The 24,719-nt window shown below is 39.4% G+C and overlaps 1 protein-coding gene across 3 annotated transcripts in view; it reads right to left on the bottom strand.

Moving 5' to 3' along the window:
* Positions 1–4,433: 4,433 nt before the first annotated feature.
* TXNRD1 (thioredoxin reductase 1) overlaps positions 4,434–24,719 on the bottom strand; it is a gene marked incomplete at its 3' end in the record, with an annotated part of 29,748 nt that continues 9,462 nt past the window's right edge. For 2 of the 3 annotated variants that reach the window (XM_082006056.1, XM_082006054.1), the window contains 10 exons: positions 23,881–24,023; positions 23,649–23,764; positions 21,657–21,882; positions 18,826–18,918; positions 16,989–17,065; positions 15,174–15,330; positions 12,151–12,258; positions 10,048–10,143; positions 7,686–7,820; positions 4,434–4,496 (listed from right to left, as the gene is read on the bottom strand). In XM_082006056.1, coding sequence (XP_081862182.1) covers positions 4,434–4,496; positions 7,686–7,820; positions 10,048–10,143; positions 12,151–12,258; positions 15,174–15,330; positions 16,989–17,065; positions 18,826–18,918; positions 21,657–21,882; positions 23,649–23,764; positions 23,881–24,023 — 1,214 coding nt within the window. The remainder of the gene's footprint in view (positions 4,497–7,685; positions 7,821–10,047; positions 10,144–12,150; positions 12,259–15,173; positions 15,331–16,988; positions 17,066–18,825; positions 18,919–21,656; positions 21,883–23,648; positions 23,765–23,880; positions 24,024–24,719) is intronic. The other variant, XM_082006055.1, reaches the window with a different exon arrangement.

The raw sequence follows: 24,719 nt of genomic DNA on the forward strand, positions 1-24,719 counted from the left end.
CCGATCTCTGTATTTGTATAAAGCCCATGTTTTCACAGAGTAAATAACTGAAAACTTGTTCCTTTGACGATTATAATTGCTGTTGGAAAAGATGCCATGGTAGCCTTCCTCATAGATGGTGCTTTGGAAATATAAACTGTCGAAAAGCATTGTCATTGTGAAATCGGTGATACAAGGCGTGGTGTTAAAACCTGTCTGCCTTGGGTGGTCAGCGTGGTGTCAGACAGTGGAACTGTGACATCATGGGGGTCATCAAGCTGTATGACTGGATATTAGGAAAAATGTCTTTTCTGAGAGAGTGGTCAAGCATTGGAACAGGCTGCCCAGGGAGGTGGTGGAGTCACCATCACTGGAAGTGTTCAAAAAACGTGTGGATGTGGCACTTCAAGACATGGTTTAGTGGGCACGGTAGTGTTGGGTTAATGGTTGGACTTGATGATCTTAGAGGTCTTTTCCAACCTTAATGATTCTGTGATTCTGTGATTCTGTGAGATGGTGGATCAGCAGGTCACGGACATCTTGCCTCAAGAGATGCGGCCGTTCCTCTGGGCACCAGCAGTGAGTCCCCAGGCGCAGCGGCCTGCCCTTTGCTGCCCCCGAGACGCCTGGCCCCGAGGCCTCGCAGTCCCTCAGAACAACGCCGTCCCTCAGAACAACGCTGTCCCTTGCCTCCAAGAGGGCGGCTTTCACCCAGCATGGGGAGGGAGAGGAGTGTCCCCCTGAGGGCACCCAGAAGTGTTGCCCTTTGGCAACAAGCACTTTCTGCAGCTGCCTTTGGGTTCTGTTGCAACATCCCAGCCTGGTAAAACGCGTGGCTCAGATCCGCGGGCGCCCGCAAGCCCCGCGGGACGGGCCCAGCCGAAAAGCAGCCTGTCACTGTGGAGGCCCTCCCGCACTCCCAGCCTCGGCGCTCTCTGGGGAGCACTCTCAGCCACCCCCCAGGCCCTCTGCTACTCCCCGCACGGACATCGCAGCTGCTGCCCTGCACTTTGTCTTCGCCTTTCCCCACCTCATGCCACGGCCCCACACGCCGCCTTCCCAACCTCTCTGATAAACGCCCAAGCCCCTGCTCCACTCTCACCTCCCCGCCAGCAGCCCCCGCACCCAAACACTGAGCCGACACGAAATCCGGGACGGAAACCTTTTGCCATTGTGTGCATGCAGAAGGGACTAGTGGTGTGGCAGATCCTTTGGTGCCTTCTTTTCTTTTTTTTTTAGGTTTCATTTATCTTTGGAGGCCAAATAGGCCTTGGCAAGAAAGCAGTCTCACACCATCCCACGCAGAGGACAACTGAGCAATCAGAAAAGCCAGTCTTCAAAGAGAAAGGCTCCTGAAACTTCACTGTCGGCAGAGCTGCCATTTTACCACAAACATTTATACTGTCTTTTGACCTGAAAGGAGTCTATCAAGTTTTACGTAAAAGACTCAGCCATCTGGCCCCTTCTTCACACTCTTGCACTGGCACGGCGTGCGCCGCAGCACACAGCCACAGTTTTCCTCCGACAGTCATCCACCAGCTGCCACACGGCATCGTAGAGCAAGGGACATGCCGCGGTGGCGTGGCCAGAGACATGATCATTAACAGGCTTTACGAATACAACGTCTTCCCACACGGCACGGCAAGATACCTACCCTAGCGTGAAACCTCCAGCGCTCATGACATCTTCGGGAGATCCACCTCGTCTGAAACTGGTCCTGCCCCATCGCATGGCGCTCTAGTTGTAGAGTCACCTGCGCCGGGACTCCGGGCAGGCAGCAGGTCCTGACGGAGAGAAGGCAGGATGCCAGTTCAACTACAAGATTTAGAGGAAAGTTAGGATTGCACCAGCAACTCACACCAACGGGAAAGGGGTAGAAAGGGAATAATCAGCTGTGGGGGGAGAGGGAGCTTAAAAAAAAAAAAAAAGTAATTCTTGGAGCTGTCAGTGAAACTCTACCAATTCCCTGGTGAAGTGAGTGAAATTTGCTGTCTGCATTTTGATCTGTAATACCTTAAGATGATTCTCACTCACACTCTGCTAAGAGTGACAAAAAAATGTTAATAACTAATGAATATGAGCTGAATATAAAATACCATTTAACTTACTACATTTTCAAGTATATACTTCCAAAGCACGCATTACCAAATGTGTGTTGAATTTGATAGAAATATTAAATACTTTGCCTTGGCATTTAATATATCCTTACATGATGTTATCATATTTTATCTATCATCATGCACAGATGACACAGAAATACATAACCAGAAAATGTTTTCCTTCTGGAAAAAGAAAAGAAAAAGCCCTGGGGAGAAAAAAAAAGCCTCATGGTTTTAAAGTAAAAATAAAACCCAACAACTACCGAATTGTAAGTGTAAAAATGCACATTATTAAGAATGACATGATCCATAGGAACAGATACACGTGGGTCCAGTCTTGCAAAGCCAAGCTCATACGTGTCTTTGCTCCCTGTGCTCCAGGATCTGACTTTTTTACAGACCTGGCTGAAAATAACACTGCTATTCACGTGCTTAAACAGGAACAGCTCGGAACCCTGTGCTCCTGGGTTTTCAGAAGTTACATAGATGGTGGCTAGCGCAAACAGTGGGAGGTTGGTTTCCTAATTCATTCCTTATTTTTAAGTATGTCCTTCTCTTAATGTCTAACATAAAATAGACCCAAACCCCGTTTCTCAGAGAAATATCTACCTTCAAAATTCAAAAGACTGAAACAAATCACAACTGGGTTTATCAAGGTGCCCTCTTCTGGCCTTGAGAAAAAGTCGGCTTGCTGTCGCCTGGTTTCTTTGCTTGGAAGAGGCATCAAAATGAGCATCTGTTTGTGCAAATATTCAATTTATTTAATAAACTGGCCAGAAAGATACCACCACAGACCATTCTTGATGCCATACAAAGCATGTTTAAAAACACTTCGGTTATATATGAGTTTATAAAAATAACTTACAACACTATTCTAGAAATCTCAGTAGAAATATATGAATTTGTTACCAGGTAGAAATTTAGGCATAAGACATTCTGCCCAGAGGGCTGGATAATTTACCCCCTATTCACACCGCACTACTAAACTCTTGAGAACCATTTAATAAAAGTAATCCAAACCTTTCTACTAAAACAGAGGGAAATGAAAAACCAAAGCACATTCATTTCCATTACAGAGAGACATTTTTACCATTTCTTGATAAATAAGTATGCAGTTTATCCAACACAGGAGGAATATTCAAGAATTAGTTATTTTTCATGGAAAACTCTGCTTTAAAAGTGTTGTCTTCTTAATTAAATATAAACCAAAGCACACATGGAACTAAATACAGCTTTTAGGCCACATCCACACAGAGTATTTTTCACTATTGGATTTTGGAGATTGGGTTTTTTGATTCTATAGGCTCACTAATCTGTGGGAAAGCATCAATGCTGCTGTGTTCAAAGTGTCCAATTCAGACCTGAAACGGGGCAGCATACGATAGCTCACCTGGAAAGGAAAAATTTACTCAAATTTAATAAAGTTGCACAGAGCTCTTGGAAGTATAATTCATTCCACACTGGAATTCTGTCAGTTCCAAATTGGATTAATTATAATTGCATAAGCTGCAAGATAAAGCTAAGAAAGTCACATCTGTGTTATATGCATGGTTGTTACTTTCAGGGGAAAAAAAGCAGCTTTCTGTACAACAAGGCCTTAATAAAAAATATTTCCCTTTCATAGAATCATAGAATCATTTAGGTTGGAAAGGACCTTTAAGATCATCGAGTCCAATTGTTTCTCACTAAGGAGAATGTTTTCGCAAATATGTTTCTCTTAAATAAAAAGTCACAACAGAGTCAGTTTGGAAGCCAAGAAATATGTTATTCTAGATGATACTAAACTTTTTCACAAGGATATCTTCTTTCTCATGATCAAAGGTGTAGATACAATTTCCCCTCCACAGGCACGTGGCCTGGAAAAATGCATGCTCGTGAGGAGACCTTGCAATTGCTGTGCTATAACCTAGTACACAGGGGGACTATATAATTATTGGAACTTGTGGCAATTTTCTTGAGTTCGGAAGTTCTTTGTTCAGATAAGAAACTAGAGAGGAATAAAACCAAACCAAAACAGTTGTTGTCCAGCTGTACTAGCAGTTCTTCCATCACTGCCCACCAGACAATGCAGGCTTCAGGCTATGACTTCATGAAAGCATTCATTAAATGCCCCGCTAAGCAACAGCTCGATAGTCAATATTCCCATTGCATTGCTAATTGCCAGCCAATCACGCAAGTGACCAACTCCCACAGTGCTCTTCTCCTTCGCATGAGGGCACGCTCTGGTTATGGTCTACACTCTTCCGCGGACGACCGAGGATGACTTCTCCCCCAAACCTTTCTTCTGAATTGCACAAGTCAGACACTGCGATGAAAGTCAGTCTCTGGCAATAACAAGAATGGGGATCTTTAACCTCAGCATCCAGCCTGGAGGGTATTTTCACCGGAACGCTTAGTCACAGACAGAGTGGTGAATATCTTAAGAGACAGGAGAAAAAAATACAAATTTTAGTATGGCTAGAATGTATTTTCTCTTCTAGAAGATCAACTTGGGCATAATGCTCAAAACCACAGCCATTTCTTAAAGTAATAAAAGAATAATGAAAAACATACATTTAAAATCCTTGCCACTAAATAGCACCCATGCATACAAATACCCTTTGTTCTCTTCATTTACCTTGTGGTCTTTCTTTTTACAGTGGAAAAGAAAGAATTAAGGAAGTCACGTGGCTTTATACCACCTTTTCTCTTCATGCTCCTCAGTTTTTACAGCGGGAACAAGCTCAGCACTAATAAACTCTGGTCTGTACACCTAATGAATATGTGTCTTTGTGGCTCAAAGATAACTTCTTTGTTGGGAAACTGAAGTTAACCCAAGGCTATGACATTTGGAGACAACATAAATTTTGCGTCTGTGCCTTTCTAGATATTAAAGAAATGTGGGACTGCTTGCTCATGTAGGTATTATGTCTGGGATTTGTATCCCCTGGACAATAGCTAAGAAACACTGAGTAAATCTGGTTTGAAAAGTCCAATCTTTACTGCTTTCAAGTCACATTAAAGAAAATAACATTTTCAAGAATAATTATTGTAAAATGAAAAGGTACCAAAATTCAAGAAGAAAAATTCTGCAAACCCTTGTTTAATATTAGAACTTTGCTATGCAAATAATTGCATAGTTTTGCATAGATATAGAAAGGAAAAAAGGAAATCAAAACCACTTCTATCTAAATGGTTCAAAGTTGCAATAATTAGTTATCATCAAAGCCATCTCTCAGGAAGAATAAACTTAGCACAGAATGAAGTCTATACACATTTCAGTTATGCAAATAACACTGAAGTGTCTAAAGATAATGGGGATCTGAAAGGCCTACAGTTCTCCAAGTAGAAGCTCTGCTGCATTAAGGCTACTGGCAGCCTTTCAGAGAACAACATCAATAAATGATATACCTCTTCCATTTTCTATAAGCACGTAAAGCATTAGGCACAAATTAGGAAGACAAACGCCTGTCTAATATATATGGCAGAAGAACAGCAATATATTCAAACTACAGTGCATAGCTTGAGACAGGGTTTCTAACTCTTCAGTTCTGATCCACAGACTGACAACATTTGTTATTATTTCACTTTGAAAGACAAAGATGAGAAAGTGCAAAATTTATCTGCTTTCTTCTTGGCCTGACTGCAAGCTCTGGGTGCGCTAGCCAGTTCCAGCAGCTGCGGGGACCACGCACACATTCGATAGTTATTGGAAACGTGAGGTTTTTTTGACAGAACTTGTTAGTTATTCGAGTGAAGACAAAACCTTAGATCCAATAGCTAATTCAAAGAATTTTTCCAGCTTTCAGAGGACACTTTCTCTTGATCACAGATGCTTGATTAAACACACCTGTATTTCAAGCCGTGCAGTACAGTCTAGGCTGAGAGGCGCTTCCCTGTAAGGCTGACGTCCTACCAATCTGTGCTCACCCTTATTTGTACTTTGCCTTGCAAGAAATTCCATATAGAGTTCAGGCTTTCTGAAGGGTAAAATGCTGCTCAAATAAGAGAACTGAAATCTGGCTCTGATTTGCAAGCAGTGAGAAATGGGGCCCCTCACCTTACAGTCTCCTTCAAGTTGAGTAATACCATGTTTTGCAGGAGACTCTTGGAGGAATGAACTAGTACTAATGCCAGTGAAGATGTCAGCATTTGACCCTGCAACACCGTTCCCTTTCCTGTTCAGATCAGGCTTCATTTTCCTTTGTTTTTACATGGACGTAAGAAAAAAATAATGCCGATACTATCCATCATTCTATTCATCCAGGTATGCTCAGTCCTCACAAATTCCAAACAATTTTTAGGCATTTTTTTAATCAAAGAGAACCATCTTGCACTTTGATTTTTGCTTACTGCTGAAGAGATTAAATTAACTAACAGGCATAAAAAAAACTTTTGAAGACTGGCACTAAAAGTGATTGCTGTTCCCTGGAGCTTTTAAATAGTGTATTTCTCCTGAGCCAATTTCTTCCTCCCCTACGCAAACAAATATGATTACGTGAAATTACCTCCCTAAATTATGTCTAATCATCATTCTATTTAGTTTCAATTTTAGCAGCTCAGATGTCCAGAATAAATTATGACTATCATCCTCTCTTCACATGGCATATGCTAATATCCTGCTTGAGTTCACAGGTTTGAATGCCTCCCTCAGTGTTCCCCCTCCACAGGGACTCCAGTGAGATAAGGACCTGCTACCCCTCTTCAAGGGCTTCCAAGAACCCCATGAGATCATACAACAGAAAAAAAAACCAGAATCTGTATTGTGGATGCTTTGAAGATGATTCACATTGCTAGCAGTCCATTCCCATGGAGCTCATATTATATTGCTTAAACTGTATCACTTTGGAAACACAAAACATGGGAAGTGGACTGCACTGCAAACAACCATCCTGGTGCTTTCTATTAAACTTTGTAGCTAACACATGCAAGTAAGAACACAGATTCTGTACAAAGACCTACAAAGGTGATATACAGTTTTTGCAGGGATCCTCAGCTCATATAACTGGTCCTAATACTACTAAAAGCAGTGGAGTATCTCCAGTTTATACTTGGGAGCAGCTGTACCCCACCCACTACAGAAAATTAAGTTCCTCATTAAAGAGGAACAGCAAGACAAACACAAGGAAAAAATGGCTGTGTGGCCTTGTGTACTTCACTTCATAGGTGAAGTCCTAGAGAGTAAAGGAAAGATCTTTCAAAGTGTAGAATTTACTAGAAATAATTGTCATGTAGCTGGTCCCCTTCCATACACCAGTTTATATTTTAAGCACACATATCTAAAAAAAAATTAGCTTTGAAAACCACTTTAGCAGAAATTGTATTTGAATCCTTCATAAATGGATCTTTTGAGTGGGAGGAAAATTCCAAAGTTCCCAGTAGAGGGAGCACTGGATTAGGGAAGACCATAAACATTTCACAAATTAACACACTAAAAAAAAAATAAATCCCAGATTAAACCTAAATGTTAGATTTCTAAATATTAAAACCAGCTAATTTCCTGTCCTTCCCTCCCTGCTACTTCCCCCAAATTCAGACCTCTTTAGTAGAGCTCTGCTATTCAGATTTCCAACACCTTACCCCAGAATGTTACAAAAGCTGAGACATGAAGTGACTTCATATACAAACCTCTGCACAGACGGGATGAATTCCTATGGTGCTGTCTAGCTGCTCTTTTGTCATCCCACATTTAATAGCAGCTGCAAATCCTTGGGTGATTTCTCCAGCATTTGGACCGAGCACATGGAAACCAATGACTCTCTCCTAAATACCAATGATAATCAAATGCAAGTACAGTCATACATTCAGTTTTCTTCATATACTCATATACTCATAATTTCATCAGTTCACAAAACATACCACAAATTAATGTAACTACACAAATGTGAACTATCATTAGCACCAACATATGGGATGTAGTTGGTATAACTTTGGTCTCTCCCCAAAAAGGAAAAGATTCAACTAGGAACTCAAGAATCAGCTTCCTTACAAAGTTTTGTGCAGGAGTCCTCTGTTCACACCAGCAGCATACAAATTCAACACACACCATGATCCATGTTTGATTATAATGTCTGTCCACATTGCAAACATGCATTTAAATTTTATTCAGGCAAGCTATTCCACTCATTTCAACAGACTGCTTGCCTAAGTAAAGATGAGCACCTTGCACAAAGGCTTGTAACGTCAGGGCCTATGGTGCTTTACTTATTAAAGGAATTTCAGTTTGACAGTTGCTTACAAGAAAGGGCCACAAGCTGAAGGTTCGGCTAACATATGTAGCAAGAGCTGCATTGTAACTAAACTGACGACTATTCTTGTTTCAGCATTTGCTGTCACTGGGAGAGAATATACCTAGAGACTGGCATAACAAACGGAAAGACATCCAGTTAAAAGGAAGATACTATTCACACTTCTCACATCTATACTACAATTCAATTGCAAAATACATCAAACTGCACATACATCCTCAGCAAACACTCAACAGAAGTACTGACTTGACCCGTTTTGCTTAAAGAAAAGCTTACTTCTCTTTTCTTTTTCCTTTTTTTTTTTTTGTCTTAAAGAAAAGCAACTCTCCTTTAGCAAATGCCAACTGCTGTGAGCTTCAGTGGCTTTCAGGGCATTAATCAGAACTTGCTGAGCATATATGTAGCCCAGTTGGGTATCAGAAATTATCTGCTCCTCCTGCTAAATATCACGTATGAGGGAATGTGGATACTCAGTACACTGAAAGGTTATTTTTCTTTCAGTAAGCATGAGGACTGAGATTTACCACAAGGTTTATTTAAATAAGAAAAGCTATAATTACGTAATAACTAAAATGTAACTAAACTTATTTTCCCTTTAAAAAATACGTATATATGCAAAAAAAAAATCATAGTAAAAAACCTGGGGTAACTACAGTTTTAAATAGTTACTGAACAAATTTTTCATCCAGGCTAACTTTCAGCTCTGCCTCTAGATGTTTAAACACATTCGCAATTTTCAGGACAAGAAATGGAAACAAATTAATGAAACACTTTAAATCACCGTTAAGGCTTTTTATTTTCTTAAGTTACTTTGGATTAGGAACATAACCATGGGTTCCAAAATAGCTTTCACGCTAGTGCAAACTGCTCTAGAAAGAAGAGATGGGCAAAACCAGACAGGTTTTCAGATCTTACAAAATGTTGACATGATGCTTAGAGAGACTGCAGTAAGATAAACCTCTGTCTGAAGATAGAAGAAAACAGATAAAGCAAATAAAAAATTTTATTAGGACTGATAACTCCATGCCACTATCTTAACAGCAATACATCTTTACAGCCTATTATCTTTCATAATAATTCATATTACTAAAATCAACTAAATTTTTATTAAATAGATGGTGATCATTCAGAGGGGGCATACCAATTCTTTTGACCAATTAGTAATTTTGCTTCAGCAGGTACTGTACCTTTCCATAGCCAGGAAGTTTTAACCTAGTCCAAGGATAATCCTGGCATTATCACCCTAAAGGAGATTTGTGCAGGCAAGATACATTAATCCTGTTAGAATGAGCTCAAGAGTTTTATAGACACATGTGGATTTGCAGAGGTTACAAGTTATGATGGTTTCCAAGTGACCTCAATTTCAGAGAGAAGAATCTCCCAGAAAAGAATATCCCAGTTTGGGGAGGGGAGAATGAGATAAACATGTAAGACTTCTAACCATTTTTGCATGCATTGATTCATTCACTTTTCAGAATTAATGAACAGTCTTAGATATCTCTACTTCTTATTTTACATATATGAAGTACCACCATATACAGATAGCAATGACAGAATTTTCTATTTTACCGAGGGCCATTTTTGTATTGACAAAAGCATTGCCTCACTATTACTAACATTTATTACATTTCAAAAGGTAGAAAAATGTAAATTAATGTTTAATTTGTTAAAAATAACCTATTTATAGCTGTGGTATCAATGGTCCCGCATGAACATGTGGCTGCAAGGAAAGATGCACTTACGTTATCTTGAATATTGCAAATTATCTTCGCGTAGCATTTGTTGTTGTCTCTGGATGGCACAGTCCATTCCAGTGGCCAGAAATGACTATGGTACACCTTGAAATACAACACAGTAAAAAAAAAAGGTTGTGTAATTCCACAGCAGACAGCATGATCTTTCAAAAACTGCCAGATTATCTTAACTTTACCTCGTCCATCTCCAAAGGCAGAGCTTTACTCCTAACTGCAATTGCTTTTGGAAACCACATATGTAAAAACTTTCAACAATTGTGACACAGCACAAGGATGAACCGTTAACTAATGACTCTTCATTAGCAATCAGACATGCATGTAGAATTTGGAATACTTGAAATCAGGGTGAGACTCTTTCCCCTTGATGAACGCCAGAGAAGGAAGTCTCTACAAAACAAGCACTAGTGTCATCCAATAATTAAAAAAAAAGAGAAGCTCTAAGTGTATTACACTTCCAGGATGCAGTTCACCTTGTTCTCATTAAACTAGACAAATACAAGCTTCCCTCACAGAAGGCTGTATTGTCTCTGGGTCTACCTGGGATGAAGGCGAAAATATTTCTCTGAGCAGAAAAAGGGAAGAAATAGCCTCAGAGCCTGGGTTTAGGAGAGATGAAGACATGCTTTTTGCATACTTTCTTAGATTATATATCACTGTGAAATGAAAAGTACATTAAAAAAACAAAACAAAACCAAACCACATCCTTCTGTCTGCCCCAGCCAACATCACTGGACAGATTCCTAACTGCAGGCAAGGTTGCTCACCCACCTGTATAGCATGCATTTCAGAAAATGACCAGGTGTTTTGAGGCACAGTTCTACCCAGAACTCTCAACAGCTTCCACTACAAGTTAACCTCAAATTGATTACTATTTGAAAGAAGTTTTTAACTGATCACAATTCCAGTAAAAGTATGTCCCTTCACAGACTGGGAGGGACAGTTTTTCTATTAATGGGGTTACAAAGCATTTATAAGCATCACTAGCTGAAACTGAAATTTATCAGGTCTGAATTAACAGATGCAACTCTATACTTTTACTGAAGCTTGCAAAAGCCAATAAGGTGACATGATAGAGAGGTCAGAATAAACTAAATTAGGACATAGCCGTAATACAAATGCTTCCAGATGCATATTTTCAAAAATGGCTTTGAAAATGGAAAATGCATCTTCCACAAAGAAGGGTCCAGTGTTACACAAGTAACCGCAAGAATTTGACTCAATAACACAAATTTGACTGTGCAGATACAAACTTTGTGGGGAGAACAGAATTTAAACCCCTTGCCCTGTAGTGAAGATAACAGTACTTGAAACACTGCCATTTTAAGTCATATTTACTTCTTTTCTCTACAGTCCAAGTCAAAAAATATAATTGACAAAGCTAAGAGGGAGGCAAGTTCTCAATTTTATGAGCTACCACTTATCTGCTTATTTCCCCAAATAATGCTCCTCAGGTGATCTTCATGGGACATAAAAGCTCAGTTTAATGTCAGACTCCCTCCCCTCACGCTTTCTGTAATGTGGCCTGTACAGTATTTTGTAAGAACAGCCTTAGGCACTAAGTGCTTACATATGTCTAATTTCACTCTTGACCAGCAATCCCAGTGAATGAAAAGGGATCACTCACGTGAGTAAAATTAAGCACATACCTCCTTGCATAGTCCAAATAAACACAAAAAATGAGCATAACAACATTTGGCTTTATAAAGTAAAAATCCCCATGGCAAGGAATTTGCCATACTGTAGCTTCAAAAAGCTCCACTTTGACATTAAAACCAATGTATTGCTTCCAACACATAAGCAGCTTTAATTTATCCTGGAGTACTTGCAGACACAAAGACGCCTTTTTTTTTTTTAAACAAATATTCCACCTTCAAGCCCTGTTTCACAAACATAGAACATATTTGCAACTAGAGCTATCGAAATTGGGAACTATTTTTATAACATGTCTAGGAACTGCCAAGAAAGACAAAAATGTACCTAGTCTCCTCCTGCCCTTATATCAGAACATGGAATGCTGTTTTAATTGACCCTTAACATTATTTTAAATTACAAATTTGGAACTTAAAATCCAGATGAAACTAAGGCATTTACCTCAATGTTTTCTTCCCCAAACTTCTCCACCGCAGTCTCTTCAGAATACCCACAGGCTCCATACTCCAAAGGAGTGAATACAGTGGTTGGAACATTCACATAGTCACACTGGGTGGCATTCAAAACAAATAAAAAACCCACACAACATCAGTAATAAAATCAGCACAATGAGTAAAAAAATTCAGCAGTCCAAAATTTAGACAAGAAGAGAAGTTGGATTATTCAGACTATTCCTGAAAGCTACTTTTTTTTTTAATTAAAAAAAGAAGGTTTTAAATTAAACTACAGTTTTGGTGTTGTACCTCTCACAGGCCTTTAGAGCAAGAACAGAAAGACAATTTAAAGTCACACTGACATTAACACACATAGATTAAAAGGAAGAGGAAATTCAGTGCCCTGTTTTAAAAATGTACCAGATCAAAGGTCTGGTAGACTGTTGAAAGCAGACTGTTCAACTGCCTCTACAAAGCATGCTATTTTTAGCTGTGAATGCTGCAAAGACACCACCACCATCAAAACCCATCACCTATTTTATCAACTCTGGCCTAGGTGATGCCAAAGAACCAAAGACATGAACTACAGCCATTTGGGGGGACAGCTAGAGCTAGGGTTTATACTGTGCACCTTACCACATACCACAAGAGACAAACACTAACCCCTAACTTCACTGGAGCTTTACAGTGTTCTAGAGGTTCCCTCTCTGGGCAACCTCTGGGCCTGACCACCCTCACTGGAAATAAATATTTTCTTATGTTTAAATGGAATTTTCCTGTGTTTCAGTTTGAATCCATTGCCTCTTGTCCTATGCACTGAAAACAGTCTGGCTCCATCTTCTTTGCTGTCTACCATCAGGTATAAATACACATTGATATAAGAGCCCTCCAAGCCATCTCCTCTGCAGGGTATAAAAATTCCCAGCTGTCTCAGCCTCTTCTCATATGCCAGATGCTCCAGTCCCTTAATCATAGTCATGGCCCTTTGCTGGACTTGCCCTGTGCTTCTTGTACTGGAAAGCCCAAAACTGTACACAAAATGCAAACCTGTCTCACCAGTGCCACGTGGAGGGGAAAAGGTCACCTCCCTCCACCCGCTGGCAATACTCTGCCAGGACACATCTGCAGGACGCAGCCCAGGATGTCACTGGCCTTTTTTGTCATGAGGGCACGCTGCTGGTTCACAGTTAACTTGTCCTCCAAAGCCCCCAAGGCTTTCTCTGCTCAGCTACTTTCCAGCTGGTGGTTCCTCAGCCTGTGCTGCTGGATGGGGTTACCCCTCCCCAGGTGCAGGACTTTGCATTTCTCCTTGCTGAACTCCGTGAGATTCCTGTAACCCCATTCCTCCAGCCTGATGAGTCCCTCTAAGTGACAGCACAACTGTCAGGTGCATCAGTCACTTCCCCCAGTTTTGTATCATCTGCAAACTTGCTGAGGGTGCACTCTGTCTCATCCAGATCATTAATGAAGTTATTAAACAGAAGTGGATTGGGCATCCAACCCTGTGGCACACCACTAGTGACCTGTCTCCAGCTGGTCTTTGCAGTGCTGGTCACAGCCCTTTAAGCCTGGCACTTCAGCAAGTTTTCAGTCCACCTCACTGTCCACTCATCAGTTTGTCTATGAGAATGTTATAGGAGACAGTGTCAAAAGCATTTACTAGAGTCAAAGAAAACAACATCCACTGCTCTCCTCATAGCCACCAAATTAGTCATGCTGCCATAGCAGACTAGCAGGCTGGTCAGCTCTATTTAATTTCTAGTCCTTTTAATTTCTACACATTTCAACTCTAATTAATTTCCTTTGTGACTGGGGATCAAGTAAGATGCTGCTTACCATTCTTTCCCCACCTATCCATAACATTTCATTATGTTTCATACAATCACTCTTTCTAGATTTGTTACAACAGCAATGTAAGCCAGGATCCCATCTAAGTAGTTACTAATTTCTTGGATTCACTGAAAGAGATGATGCTCTCTTTGGCAGCCTAAGGATTTTCATACCTAGAGAGACAGTTATCTGGCATAAAACATAAATTAAGACATATTCATAGTATTGCAGCAAGAAAAAAACTCCGGCTCCAGTTGTGGTTTTCTTACACTTTGCCTGGCTAATGTAATGACATTATGCACACTGATTCAGGATTCTGTTACCGCAATACCTGCCAACCTAAAAGAAACAACTCAATCAAGCTCTAAATCTGACCGACAGCTGAACTTGATATGAATACAGCAGGGTCTGAAAGAGAAAAAATTTTATGCTTATACCCTATAGTTATGAAGGTGAGACAAGCACCCACATCAATGGTGCTTGGATAACAGCTCTTTAAAGGCACTCTCCCTTCCTCCTGGTTTAAAGATAAGGTGTAAATGAGTACCCATGTTACCCCTATTTGGACTAGCATAACTTGACTGAAACCTACAGTTGCAACAGTATGAAAACATAAACACTGAATTGATGAAGTCAATATCTCGGGTATAAGTATGTGCTGACTTATAGGTACATTTGATCTTCCTTTGTGTCTATATTAAATTATAAGCAGAACTATGTATTACATTGAAAAAGTATGGATGAGAAGTGAAAAAAATTAGTGGAAATAACGTTGAAAATGAAAAGCATCACAAACCCTTTTACACTCTATTTAGGGGCTGTAGGTAGGTTTAGTAAACTGCCTATGAATTAGAGTTAAAGCATTTAATGGGACAGGAATAACTACTTACTTTTAGGGAAGGTGGTAGAGTTAAAAACAAGTTAAATGATCTCAGTTAATTTTATTATCATTATACTCTGAGAGAAAAATGAAACCTCTTAATAGGAAAAAAAGAGACTACTGCTTAATCCATAAGGTATTAACTTCATTCTGCACAATTAGCAGAACCTATCTGCAGTAATAACTTTGCAAGGGGAAAATTAAAGTGATCATCAAAGTTATTCCTTAAAAGCCTACTGAGTTTTCCATAAGCAAGCAGATTTGTACTCTGCACTTAGAAGTAGAGCAATGGCAGTGTTTTGTGGCAACTGGTTTCTTACCTTACTGGTTGCCCCACCATAAAGTCTTTGAACTAACAATCTTCCTGCCTGGATTGCCACTGGCGTGAGTTCCAGCTTGTCCTGCAGTATATCTCCAACGGCATAGATATACGGCACATTTGTCTGCTCCTCATCATTGACAGGAATTTTTCCCGTTCTGCAATTTGAATTAACAAGAAGAAAGATCTAAGTGTTCTGCTGTGAAGACTGGAGGCGTAAAATAACCTTGCAGGAGTTAGGCCCTTTAGCTTTAAGAGAAAGACATGTATTTGAAGTATGAGTAAAGGAAGTCATATTCACAATCTTACAATCTTGGGCAAGAATGCAAAGCAGTGCAAATTTGACCAAAACTACAGGAATTTACACACTGGATAAGGAGATGGCCCATGAAGTTGCGATTCATCTCCTGAACCAGTTCTTTGGTGAGGCATAAATTCTTTCCTCAAACACCCTCTACCCCCCAGCTGTGTACTGGCAACCTTGAGGACTGACAGAAAGAGAAATTCTCCCACTCAAGCTGTAGGACAAAATAATTTCTCCACTACTGAAATTCCAGTCCAGTGGCTGAAGCAGTTTCTATAAACTTACCCTTCAGGCTTTTACACAGAGACATGTCAGGCTGTTAGATACTCTACTTAAGGGACAGCCAGCAAGCTTTTTAGCTCTAAGTGTACTGAGCTAATGGAAGTTTTTAATTATTAATATTTCCCACTTCATTAATAAATGAGATAGTGCAGAAATCACTGCAGGAAACATATGTAACATGGAAACCTAATCAGGCAGGCACAGAAACAGTCACACAGTTACTTGAGGGGCCAGCAGCAACTCCTATATTAAAATCCAACTTCCTCAATTTTGCTCGTGCTACAAATATACAGTTCATGCTAATAATTTTATAGTTCATTCTATTAAGCTGGTAATAGGTGTCCTGATGTCAAAAAGATGTGTACTGTTCTACAAGACAACATGGGTCTGCCAGTTCTGAGCGGACCAAAATTTCCACTTATTTATAACATTGCAACATTTCCGTTCAGCAACATCAGTCACTGCGTTCATATATAAGCTGCCCTCTGCACTGTTTTTCCACAGGCTACGAAGTCAAGTTCATGGTCCTGTGTCTTTTCCTCAAAGGGAACATCGTCTAGGCCCCATATGCCTAGAAGATGTTTTAGTTATCAATACTGAAAATGTTACTGATGGCTCCACTCCCTCATACAACGACCGCACTACCTTAAACGTGAAATGCTCCTCTACAGGAGACAGATTGTTCCTAAGGCTTGCTCTAAGGCAAGAAATAAACTCCTTCAAAAACCAAAACACATCATCAACTCCAACTGCGAGTTTAAGGAATGCTACTTTGACCTTATATTTGAAAATAAACATATAGTAGCATTTACATTCAAAATTTAAACAAAACCCACCACACTAAAAGCCTGTACGAACAAACAGATCTCTGCCCCAACAGGTGATAGAGAGGAAAAAAATAGGAGATGGCAATAAGAGTATAAGGAACCACTGACAGATGTTAGAAAGCGCAGTCTCTGGAAGAAGCTGAGACTGATCTGTGAACCTAGACAGAATGGAACAGACACTCTTGACTCCCAGCATTTAGGAACTGACACTTCACTATCAAAAAAGCAAACACAGCAGTACTATGGGAGAAAATGCAGCTATCTGCTACACGGTCTCCTATCCAAGTGTACGCAAACAGGAAACATTTTTCTTCAAAGCGTTTGAATGTCTGTGCACCACTACCATTGCAATAGTAAATGACACAAGCTCACTAGTCAGTGGTGTGCAGACATCTGTCCTTACTTTTCATTGATCTTCACTCCAACTTTGTCCAAACCAATTTTTCTTGTGCATGCGTCTCTTCCGATTGCTAGCAACACCTGCAAAACAGCAAGACACATGTTACTAAGTTTTTAAAACCTCAAAAGTGCGTCTGCATGTGGATATCTATTATTTTCATTATACACTAAGGATGAGTAGCTAAGGCTTGGTCACATTAAGATGAGTATGTTTGTTATCCATTGTACATTCATCGAATTCAAGACAAGCCACACCATTACCATGACCTAACAATACCAGGTTTTAATGGTAAGATTAAATACAGCCAAATAGCTTTCCCTGGAAAAATACCCCAAGAGTATTCTAAACAAATCAGGGTCAGATTCTTTATTTTATTTCCTTACGCTTTTATACCGAAGTGTTATACCACATCCCTACCAGAGCAGATGACCCTGAAATGCTCCACAAGCAAAGGGCTTTTCAGGAAGGAAACCCAGATGCTTAGGCAAATAAAAAGACCATAATATAATCTTTGTTTTAATCAGAAAGTATTATTTACTTATATAAGCTTTCAGCCAAGTCATTGCCAAAGAATATTATTTGTTGAATATTATTTGTTTGAACATTTGTTCAGAATGATGGACAGACCAGGCCAAATGCTTACCCCATCCTATCAACTTGGCTGCCTTAAGCAAAACAAGTTCCACCCTATACTATCACAAGGAAAAGTACTATATGCTTTGCAGTCTTGGACAACTGCCCAGATAACTACACAATGCTTCTCATACGACAACTAAAAACTGTGCTGAAGGAATCTGAGATCTGCTTCAAAAGTCCTTCACGTGACCAAGAACGCCAGATCTTTGGAGCTGAAGGTCTTAAAATGCATCACACACAGCTCATAGCTTCTATGAGGAGTGACAGCATTTCAGTGAAAGATGTAGTAGCAATAAGAAGCCAGAATTTTCCTTAATGAAAAGATGGCACTGATTTGCTAGCTAAGAAGCTTTCACTATTATGGACCAGGAAAAATAGTATCACAACACTGTGCAACAGCACTGTTGCTGTTGTTAAACTTTCTCATAATTTTAGCCCTCAGATGCACTGAGGCATGTCCTTGTTATGGGATGACTGATGCACTATACAGGTAAAATGAGGTCACTGGCTCACAGTATTTGAAGTCTAAAATCCCAGGCTGACAAAAGCTTGTCTTTATGCATTGCATAGTTCCAAATACTTTATTCACAACTTTTTTTTTCCTTTCAGCATCAAGGCCTAAGAAAATGAGTGGGGTGAGGGATGATGGAAACAGTCAATCAAACATATAATGGCATACCTGCACACTGCAATTTTCCTGTTTTAAGTGTATAATGAAGTTCCCTGACTGACTTGCCACAGGGCATTATTTGTTTTTGTGAAGACACTGCGACAACAACAGGTCTTAAGAAGACATGACACCCATTTGTTTAGCTCTTGCACAGACCATTGTTTTGTGCTAACTCCAGAACATGCTTTGGTTACTACAAAAGTTATTATAAATCACATTGTTTATGACAAATATCCCACTGGGGAAAAATCCTGCAACTGATTGCACATGACCAAGTTCATCTACATCCCTAAGCTAAAACACTGGTTTCAAAAGTATGCAAGTGATCTTAGCAAGTAAGGCACAAAGGATTCATGCTCATAGATTCTGGGACTTTTGTCACAGTAATTACCTGTTGATTGTGTGCATTTAGCATATTTTAATGATTAAAAATCACTTAAAAAAATCTAAACTATGGATAAAAACACCCCACAAAATCTTAACATTAAATGGAAGGCTATTTTACTTTTCTTTATGTACACAGACAGGACTCACAGTATTATATTCCCCTTCAATTATTTGGTTTCCCTTTGTGGACTTGGCTGTAACCTTCAGTCTTCCAGGAGTTCCTTCCTCAATCTGCTCAATCTACAACATTGGAGGCAAAAAAAAAAAAAAGTTTCATTTCAAATAAAGATATGCAAATGTATCTTTGTGCCAGCACATATCTTATTGAAAATGAGTCTTTATCCATGACCTAAAACTCAAGCATTCATTCTAAAGGTATTTGCACCTTTCTCTAGATTTGTGATTACTACTTGCATGTTTAAACATTTTGGTTTATCTCGTGCATTTATTCTTATGACCAACACAGTAAGACCTTGTTTCTGTTTATAAAAGTTGATTGATAGCTAAGTTCTTGTCCAAGCCCACCACGTGGGCTGCTACTATCAACTGGGGACAGAGGAGGCAAGGAGAAAGGGAACTCTTGCAAAACCTGGAAACAGCATCAGACATTTTCTTCGACTGCACCTTGAGGACCACCATGCCTTCCACCCACGGGAAGCCACAGCCACAGCCCAGCCCTTAGCAGTACAGGCCTTTGCCCTGTTTGAATGATATTAGTCCAACATGTAAAGCTGCCATGGCCTTGCAGGAGAGCGCAGCAGCTGGCTCTAAACGGTTGAAAAAACACCAGCAGCTTAAGAAAAAAACCTTTTCAGAGTTCCTCAGTCAGCTGAAATAAATACTCCTAGTTTTAGCTATGGATCCAGCTGCACACTCTCCCTCAAGTAATGCAGCAAGCTACTGCCTATTCCAGCAAAGCCAAAAAAAAAAGTTAAGGTGAATCTTTTTGCGACTGTGCTCTTTGTTCAGAGTAATAAAAAATAATGGTTTGATTAAAACAAAACAAAACCCAAAATACTCCCCCTTCCACACCCCATCCCTCCATATACCAGAAAAAAAAAAAAGGCAGAAAGAGCAATACCACTGGTGTTTTTCCCAAACACTCCTTTTTCCTCCGATAAATAAATCAACTAAACAAGTGAATGGACTTTGAAGCTACATAGATGGATTCTCTTTTGTCCTCACTAATATTCACTGGACTTCGAGGAAAGGACTGGATATCCTAAGCTACAGTCCTTCCCTTACCCTCCCAGGAACGGCAAGGCACCCAGCTGCTTCCCAAGGCTGGCTGTACACACACGAGACACGTTGATGTGCAACACAGCTTAATTCTGGGAAATTTTTAGTGTTCATTCCACAGAAGAAAAAGTACTTTTCAACAGCTGACCTAGTTCCTACTTCATATTCAGTATTTGGAGAGAGAAAAAGCAAATTTTCTGATTAAGTTTTTACCTGTTTTTAATTTAAAAAACCCTAAACCTTCTTTGCCACCCCATCAACTTTAAAGGATCACTGTGTTAAACTGCTCCTACTCAAAGGCAGCATTATTTATAATAATTCATCTTTTCGCTTCAAATGTCCCAGCGAAGGGTTTCAATAAGCACAACATATATAACTTCAAAAACAATGTTTGAAAGAGATGAAAAGACCTGCTAAGAATATATCCAGCAATTTAAGTTTAAGGATATGCTCAACTAAAACCAGGGACAAATATTTTCTTCCCATTGAAATCAAAGACATGTAGTGAAGAGGCAGGGTAAAATATACAAAAGTGCATTTTGTGACTAGAGTCCTAGAGTCCTAGGACTATCTTTGCAGGATGCACTTGGAGGATACCATTCACTATTTAGTTGAAATGATCTGTTTCTTCTAAGATCAACTTCCTCCTTTCACATGCCCCAGAACAGCCTACAAAAAGCTAAGTCTGAAACAAAAGCTAGATAATCTTCCCTGCTTTTCATAAAACACGGGATTTCTACAATGCAAACAAGTATAAAGAAGAAAGTTCCTTGAAACAGCCCACTGACTTCTCACAGGAAATCTCTTAGTCTGTGAGGGAGGGTCAGCTTCACAGCATGGTGTCTGGCAAGAGCATTTTTTAAGCTACTCTTGATATTGCGAAGGGTGAAAATGAACAGTCTTCGCTCAATTTAATGTTTTAATCCCCAAAGTGTTAAACTTGGTAATATGCTGGCTTAAGGCCAAATTGAGAATGGCTTAATACATTATTTCCTATTTCATAATAATTAAGCACTAATTGTGAAAAAACATTAAGAAAAATACTGTTAGCACCCTTTGAAGTCTTTGATAAGGCAATTTTACATTAGAAAAGCTCCAGACCTTATCTAATCTGCTTTTCAACCTGAATTTGCCTATACATGTACAGCACCAATACTCCTACTGAATTCAAAGAAAATTAAGCAAGTATTTAAGGCCTCTGCCAAGCACAGCATGGATATTTATGAAGTCTATTTACTTTTCTGGATAGTCCCCTGGCGCTGGGCACATAAGCAGTATTTGCTGGCTGAGAATTTACAAACCGGCAATGAAAAATATGACTATTTGTTATGCATGGCCCTGGTCTTACAGGAAATTATGTATCTGTTTAATTACAAGTCTGCAAGAAGTTTCACAGATTTCAAGGTAACTGCTGAATTTAAGTATATTCAACATTTGCAGGAGCAGGATGAGCAGGAGTAACAAGATTTTTAATGCAATATATATGAACCCATCTAATTCTGATGAAAACAATGAATTCTGGAATCTCACAAAATTTTAATACTAAGATTAAATTGTACCTTTCAATTACATAAGATTCATGGACTTATTCAGTTTAAACCAAAAATTAACCCATACTATATCGTAGCAGATCCTGTATTGAAAATTCAGCTTTTGTATTCACGAAAACAATTTACATCTTAAAACATTATCATAGGTATATTGCAATCAATTGTAGTCATATACCACTTTGAGCCTACCTTGATCGGCACAAACTCCTTAATAAATTTGATTCCATGTTCTTCCATATATTCGCCAATTTTGTTTGCAATATCCTGGTCAAATCCTCTTAAGAGAATGGATCTCACCATTACAGTGACATCTAATCCAAGTCCTGCAAGAAATCCTGCACATTCCAAGGCAACATAGGAAGCTCCAATCACCAGGGTTTTCCCTGGACAGTAAGGCAGAGAGAAAAGATCATCACTGAGGGCAAAAAAAGAAGGTAAGAAGAAAAGAAAATTAGAGACAACCAGAAGAATGTACTGTGCTTTGTATTTACCTAATTTCTTCTGTAAGAATAGGACTTTATTCCTCTCCCTGCTCACTAAAAAAACCCAACAACTTAATTTTTTGGAAATTCAACTTGGAATACAAGATCAGTACAAGACAGATTAAAAAGCTCCAATTAGGAGTACACACACACAAAAAAGTATGAAAATTCTGAATTACCACAAAAGATTTGAGGGTTTTTTACAGTAACTTATGATACATTTTTAAAGGGGTATGTTGTTTTGTTTCCTCTGAAACTTGCTGCAAATTTTAGCTCCAGAGAGCTAAAAGGAAGAGGAAGGGGCTCAGCCTTAAGATAAAAATACCATTTTCACTTCTTTGAAGACTTATCCTTTCGCTAAAGCATTATACACAGTGCCAAATATACAGAAAATGAAATAAATTAATGCAAACCACAGTAACAGGCAGAAATAGAAGTACGAAATTATGAAAAACATGTTTATTTGCCTGCTTTCCATTGCTTTCAACTGCTTCATCAAGCTACATCCGTTCTACCACACTTTGAACCTAGATTATAAAACCAGGGCTTCGCAAGGAAGCAGACACTCATGGAGGCATCACGCTTCCTCAGCAGAGACTTAGGCAAAGTTTGGCAATACAATTCTCCAAAGATTTCAATCTAAAATAAGTGTCTCTTTCTCAGCCAACAACTGCAAAGGCTAAACAAAGATGCTCTCTGCAAACGTTGTGGTGGAATAAAATGTGATTGTGTAACTAAAGGCTACATCATAGTTCCTATCCCCCAGGGTTACACAGCCAGCATCAATCTGATAGTCGTGAAGTCTGGCATTCCCAACTCTTCCACCTTAATGTTATTTTAAAGCACCACTTTACAGGCTGTATTATCTGTAACCTTTAATTTCACTACTACTTATTAGAAGGGAAACATACAACACGATGTTTTGGTTTCACAGGGATTATGCCAGTTATTTATTTCATTGCTATGGGTTTGCGAGCCTGCAATTCCAACCTCTGTTTCTACATTAAGTAACTTAGAAGTTACTCTGGTATGAAAACACATTCGATCTGCATATCACATTTTTTTGGTCAAAATTATGCTAGAATTGCTTGGTCTTATCAATTAACCAGACATTTGAAACCGGTTTTCCCAAAAGTTGAATTAACTTCACTGAGTAGCTGGAAAAAAATTGGGTTGAGTTTCAAGACTGCCCCAGTGCATGAACACAGATACATTTCTACTGGCTTCACAACACCTACTGCTTTGCAACTCTCACTTTCCTTGATAATTGAGCAGGAAGGCTTCTTCCAAGCAGATTGTGCTCTTCATTATCAAAAAACTTCAGTATGAAAACTGAAAGACCATAAGGAATAGAGAGGAAGTGGGTGTTCTGGTAACTGGGGCAGAGCTGATGAATTAATTTTATGATGGACAGACATGTGATTTACAGTATTCTCGGTTACTGCTGTTACCAGTCAGAAACACAACCATCCTAGCCAGCCACCCACAGTCCTGTGGCATCTACTAGACACCAATGCTTTTGGCACCTTAAAATCTGTCTATAGGTATTCTCCTGTGCTTACTTTCCCCTAAAAAAAAGTTACATAGAAAAGAAAACCAGCAACCAAGCAGTCCTTCTCATGCTACACCACTTTCTCTTACAGGTGAAGCATTTACACACGGTGAATGATACACACTTCATATTCCTCCCTGTTTTTACCTGCTAATGCAGTATTCCTTGTCTCCAGGTATACCCAGGTAGCGTGGTCGTTCACCAGTGGCAATGAGAAATCTCTCAGCTGTGTACAGCTTCTCAACTCCTCTTTTATTTGTTGCCTGTGGACAAAGTATTAGTCCAAAGTAAGTATTTCGCAGTCCTACCAAAGGAAAAACTATTCTGCTTGAAAAGCATCTCCATTCAGAAGACCCAGAAAACACGGCTAGGGAAGTACCTTAATTGTGTGTGGCCCGACAAATTCTCCATATGCATTCTCATATGTGACATTCTTCTCTCTCAGTGTAACCCGATAGCCCCAGTTCAGTGAACCAACGTAATTCTGAATAGATTCTGCCATAGTCATCCAGTTGTGTTTGACTGTCAGAAACAAAAGAGAAAGGTTCATCTTTCAGCCTGCGAGTTCTTCTTTTTCCATAGCCAACCTTCTATTCTCAAGACAGATTTTTTTCATGACCCAGTCACCTTTGTCTTACTCCTTTTTTATTCCAGGGTAACTCCACTGACATTCAAAGAACTACATCAGCGTAGACAACACAAGAGGTCACAGTGGGACAGATATGACTTAGAACATGGAAAATTTAGGTTTATTGCATTATCAATAGTTTTCTACAGAGACATGCTGTGAGCAGGTGACATTGCCCAACAAATGGACTATGCATCTCTAAGAGGTGCCTCTGCATGTTCCCCACCACAGGATTACACCCTAAATAAATCCCAATCTTATAACTATGCACATTAGAGATAATATAAAGTAAAATTAATCTTCTTACGTAGTAGTGACAGAGACTGAGGGAAAGGAAATCCTTGCCTGCAATTATAGGTTTCTAACAGGGGACATTCTGGGGTATTCCCTTAGATATTGTGTTACATTCAGAAATGGAGTAGTACGTTATTGCTTTTATTCACACAGTGATCTTATCAAATACATGATCAGAAGCTATTAATAAACAGATCAAAGCTTGCAAGGCAGTAAGCCCCATGGCTTTAGACTTGAAAAGCGCTTAAGTTTATGTGTAATCTCTCTGAAGTTGCGCCCCATCATTAAAGCCAGCA

The sequence above is a fragment of the Phaethon aethereus genome (assembly GCF_964289735.1).
Source record: "Phaethon aethereus genome assembly, chromosome: 1".
NCBI lineage: Eukaryota > Metazoa > Chordata > Aves > Phaethontiformes > Phaethontidae > Phaethon > Phaethon aethereus.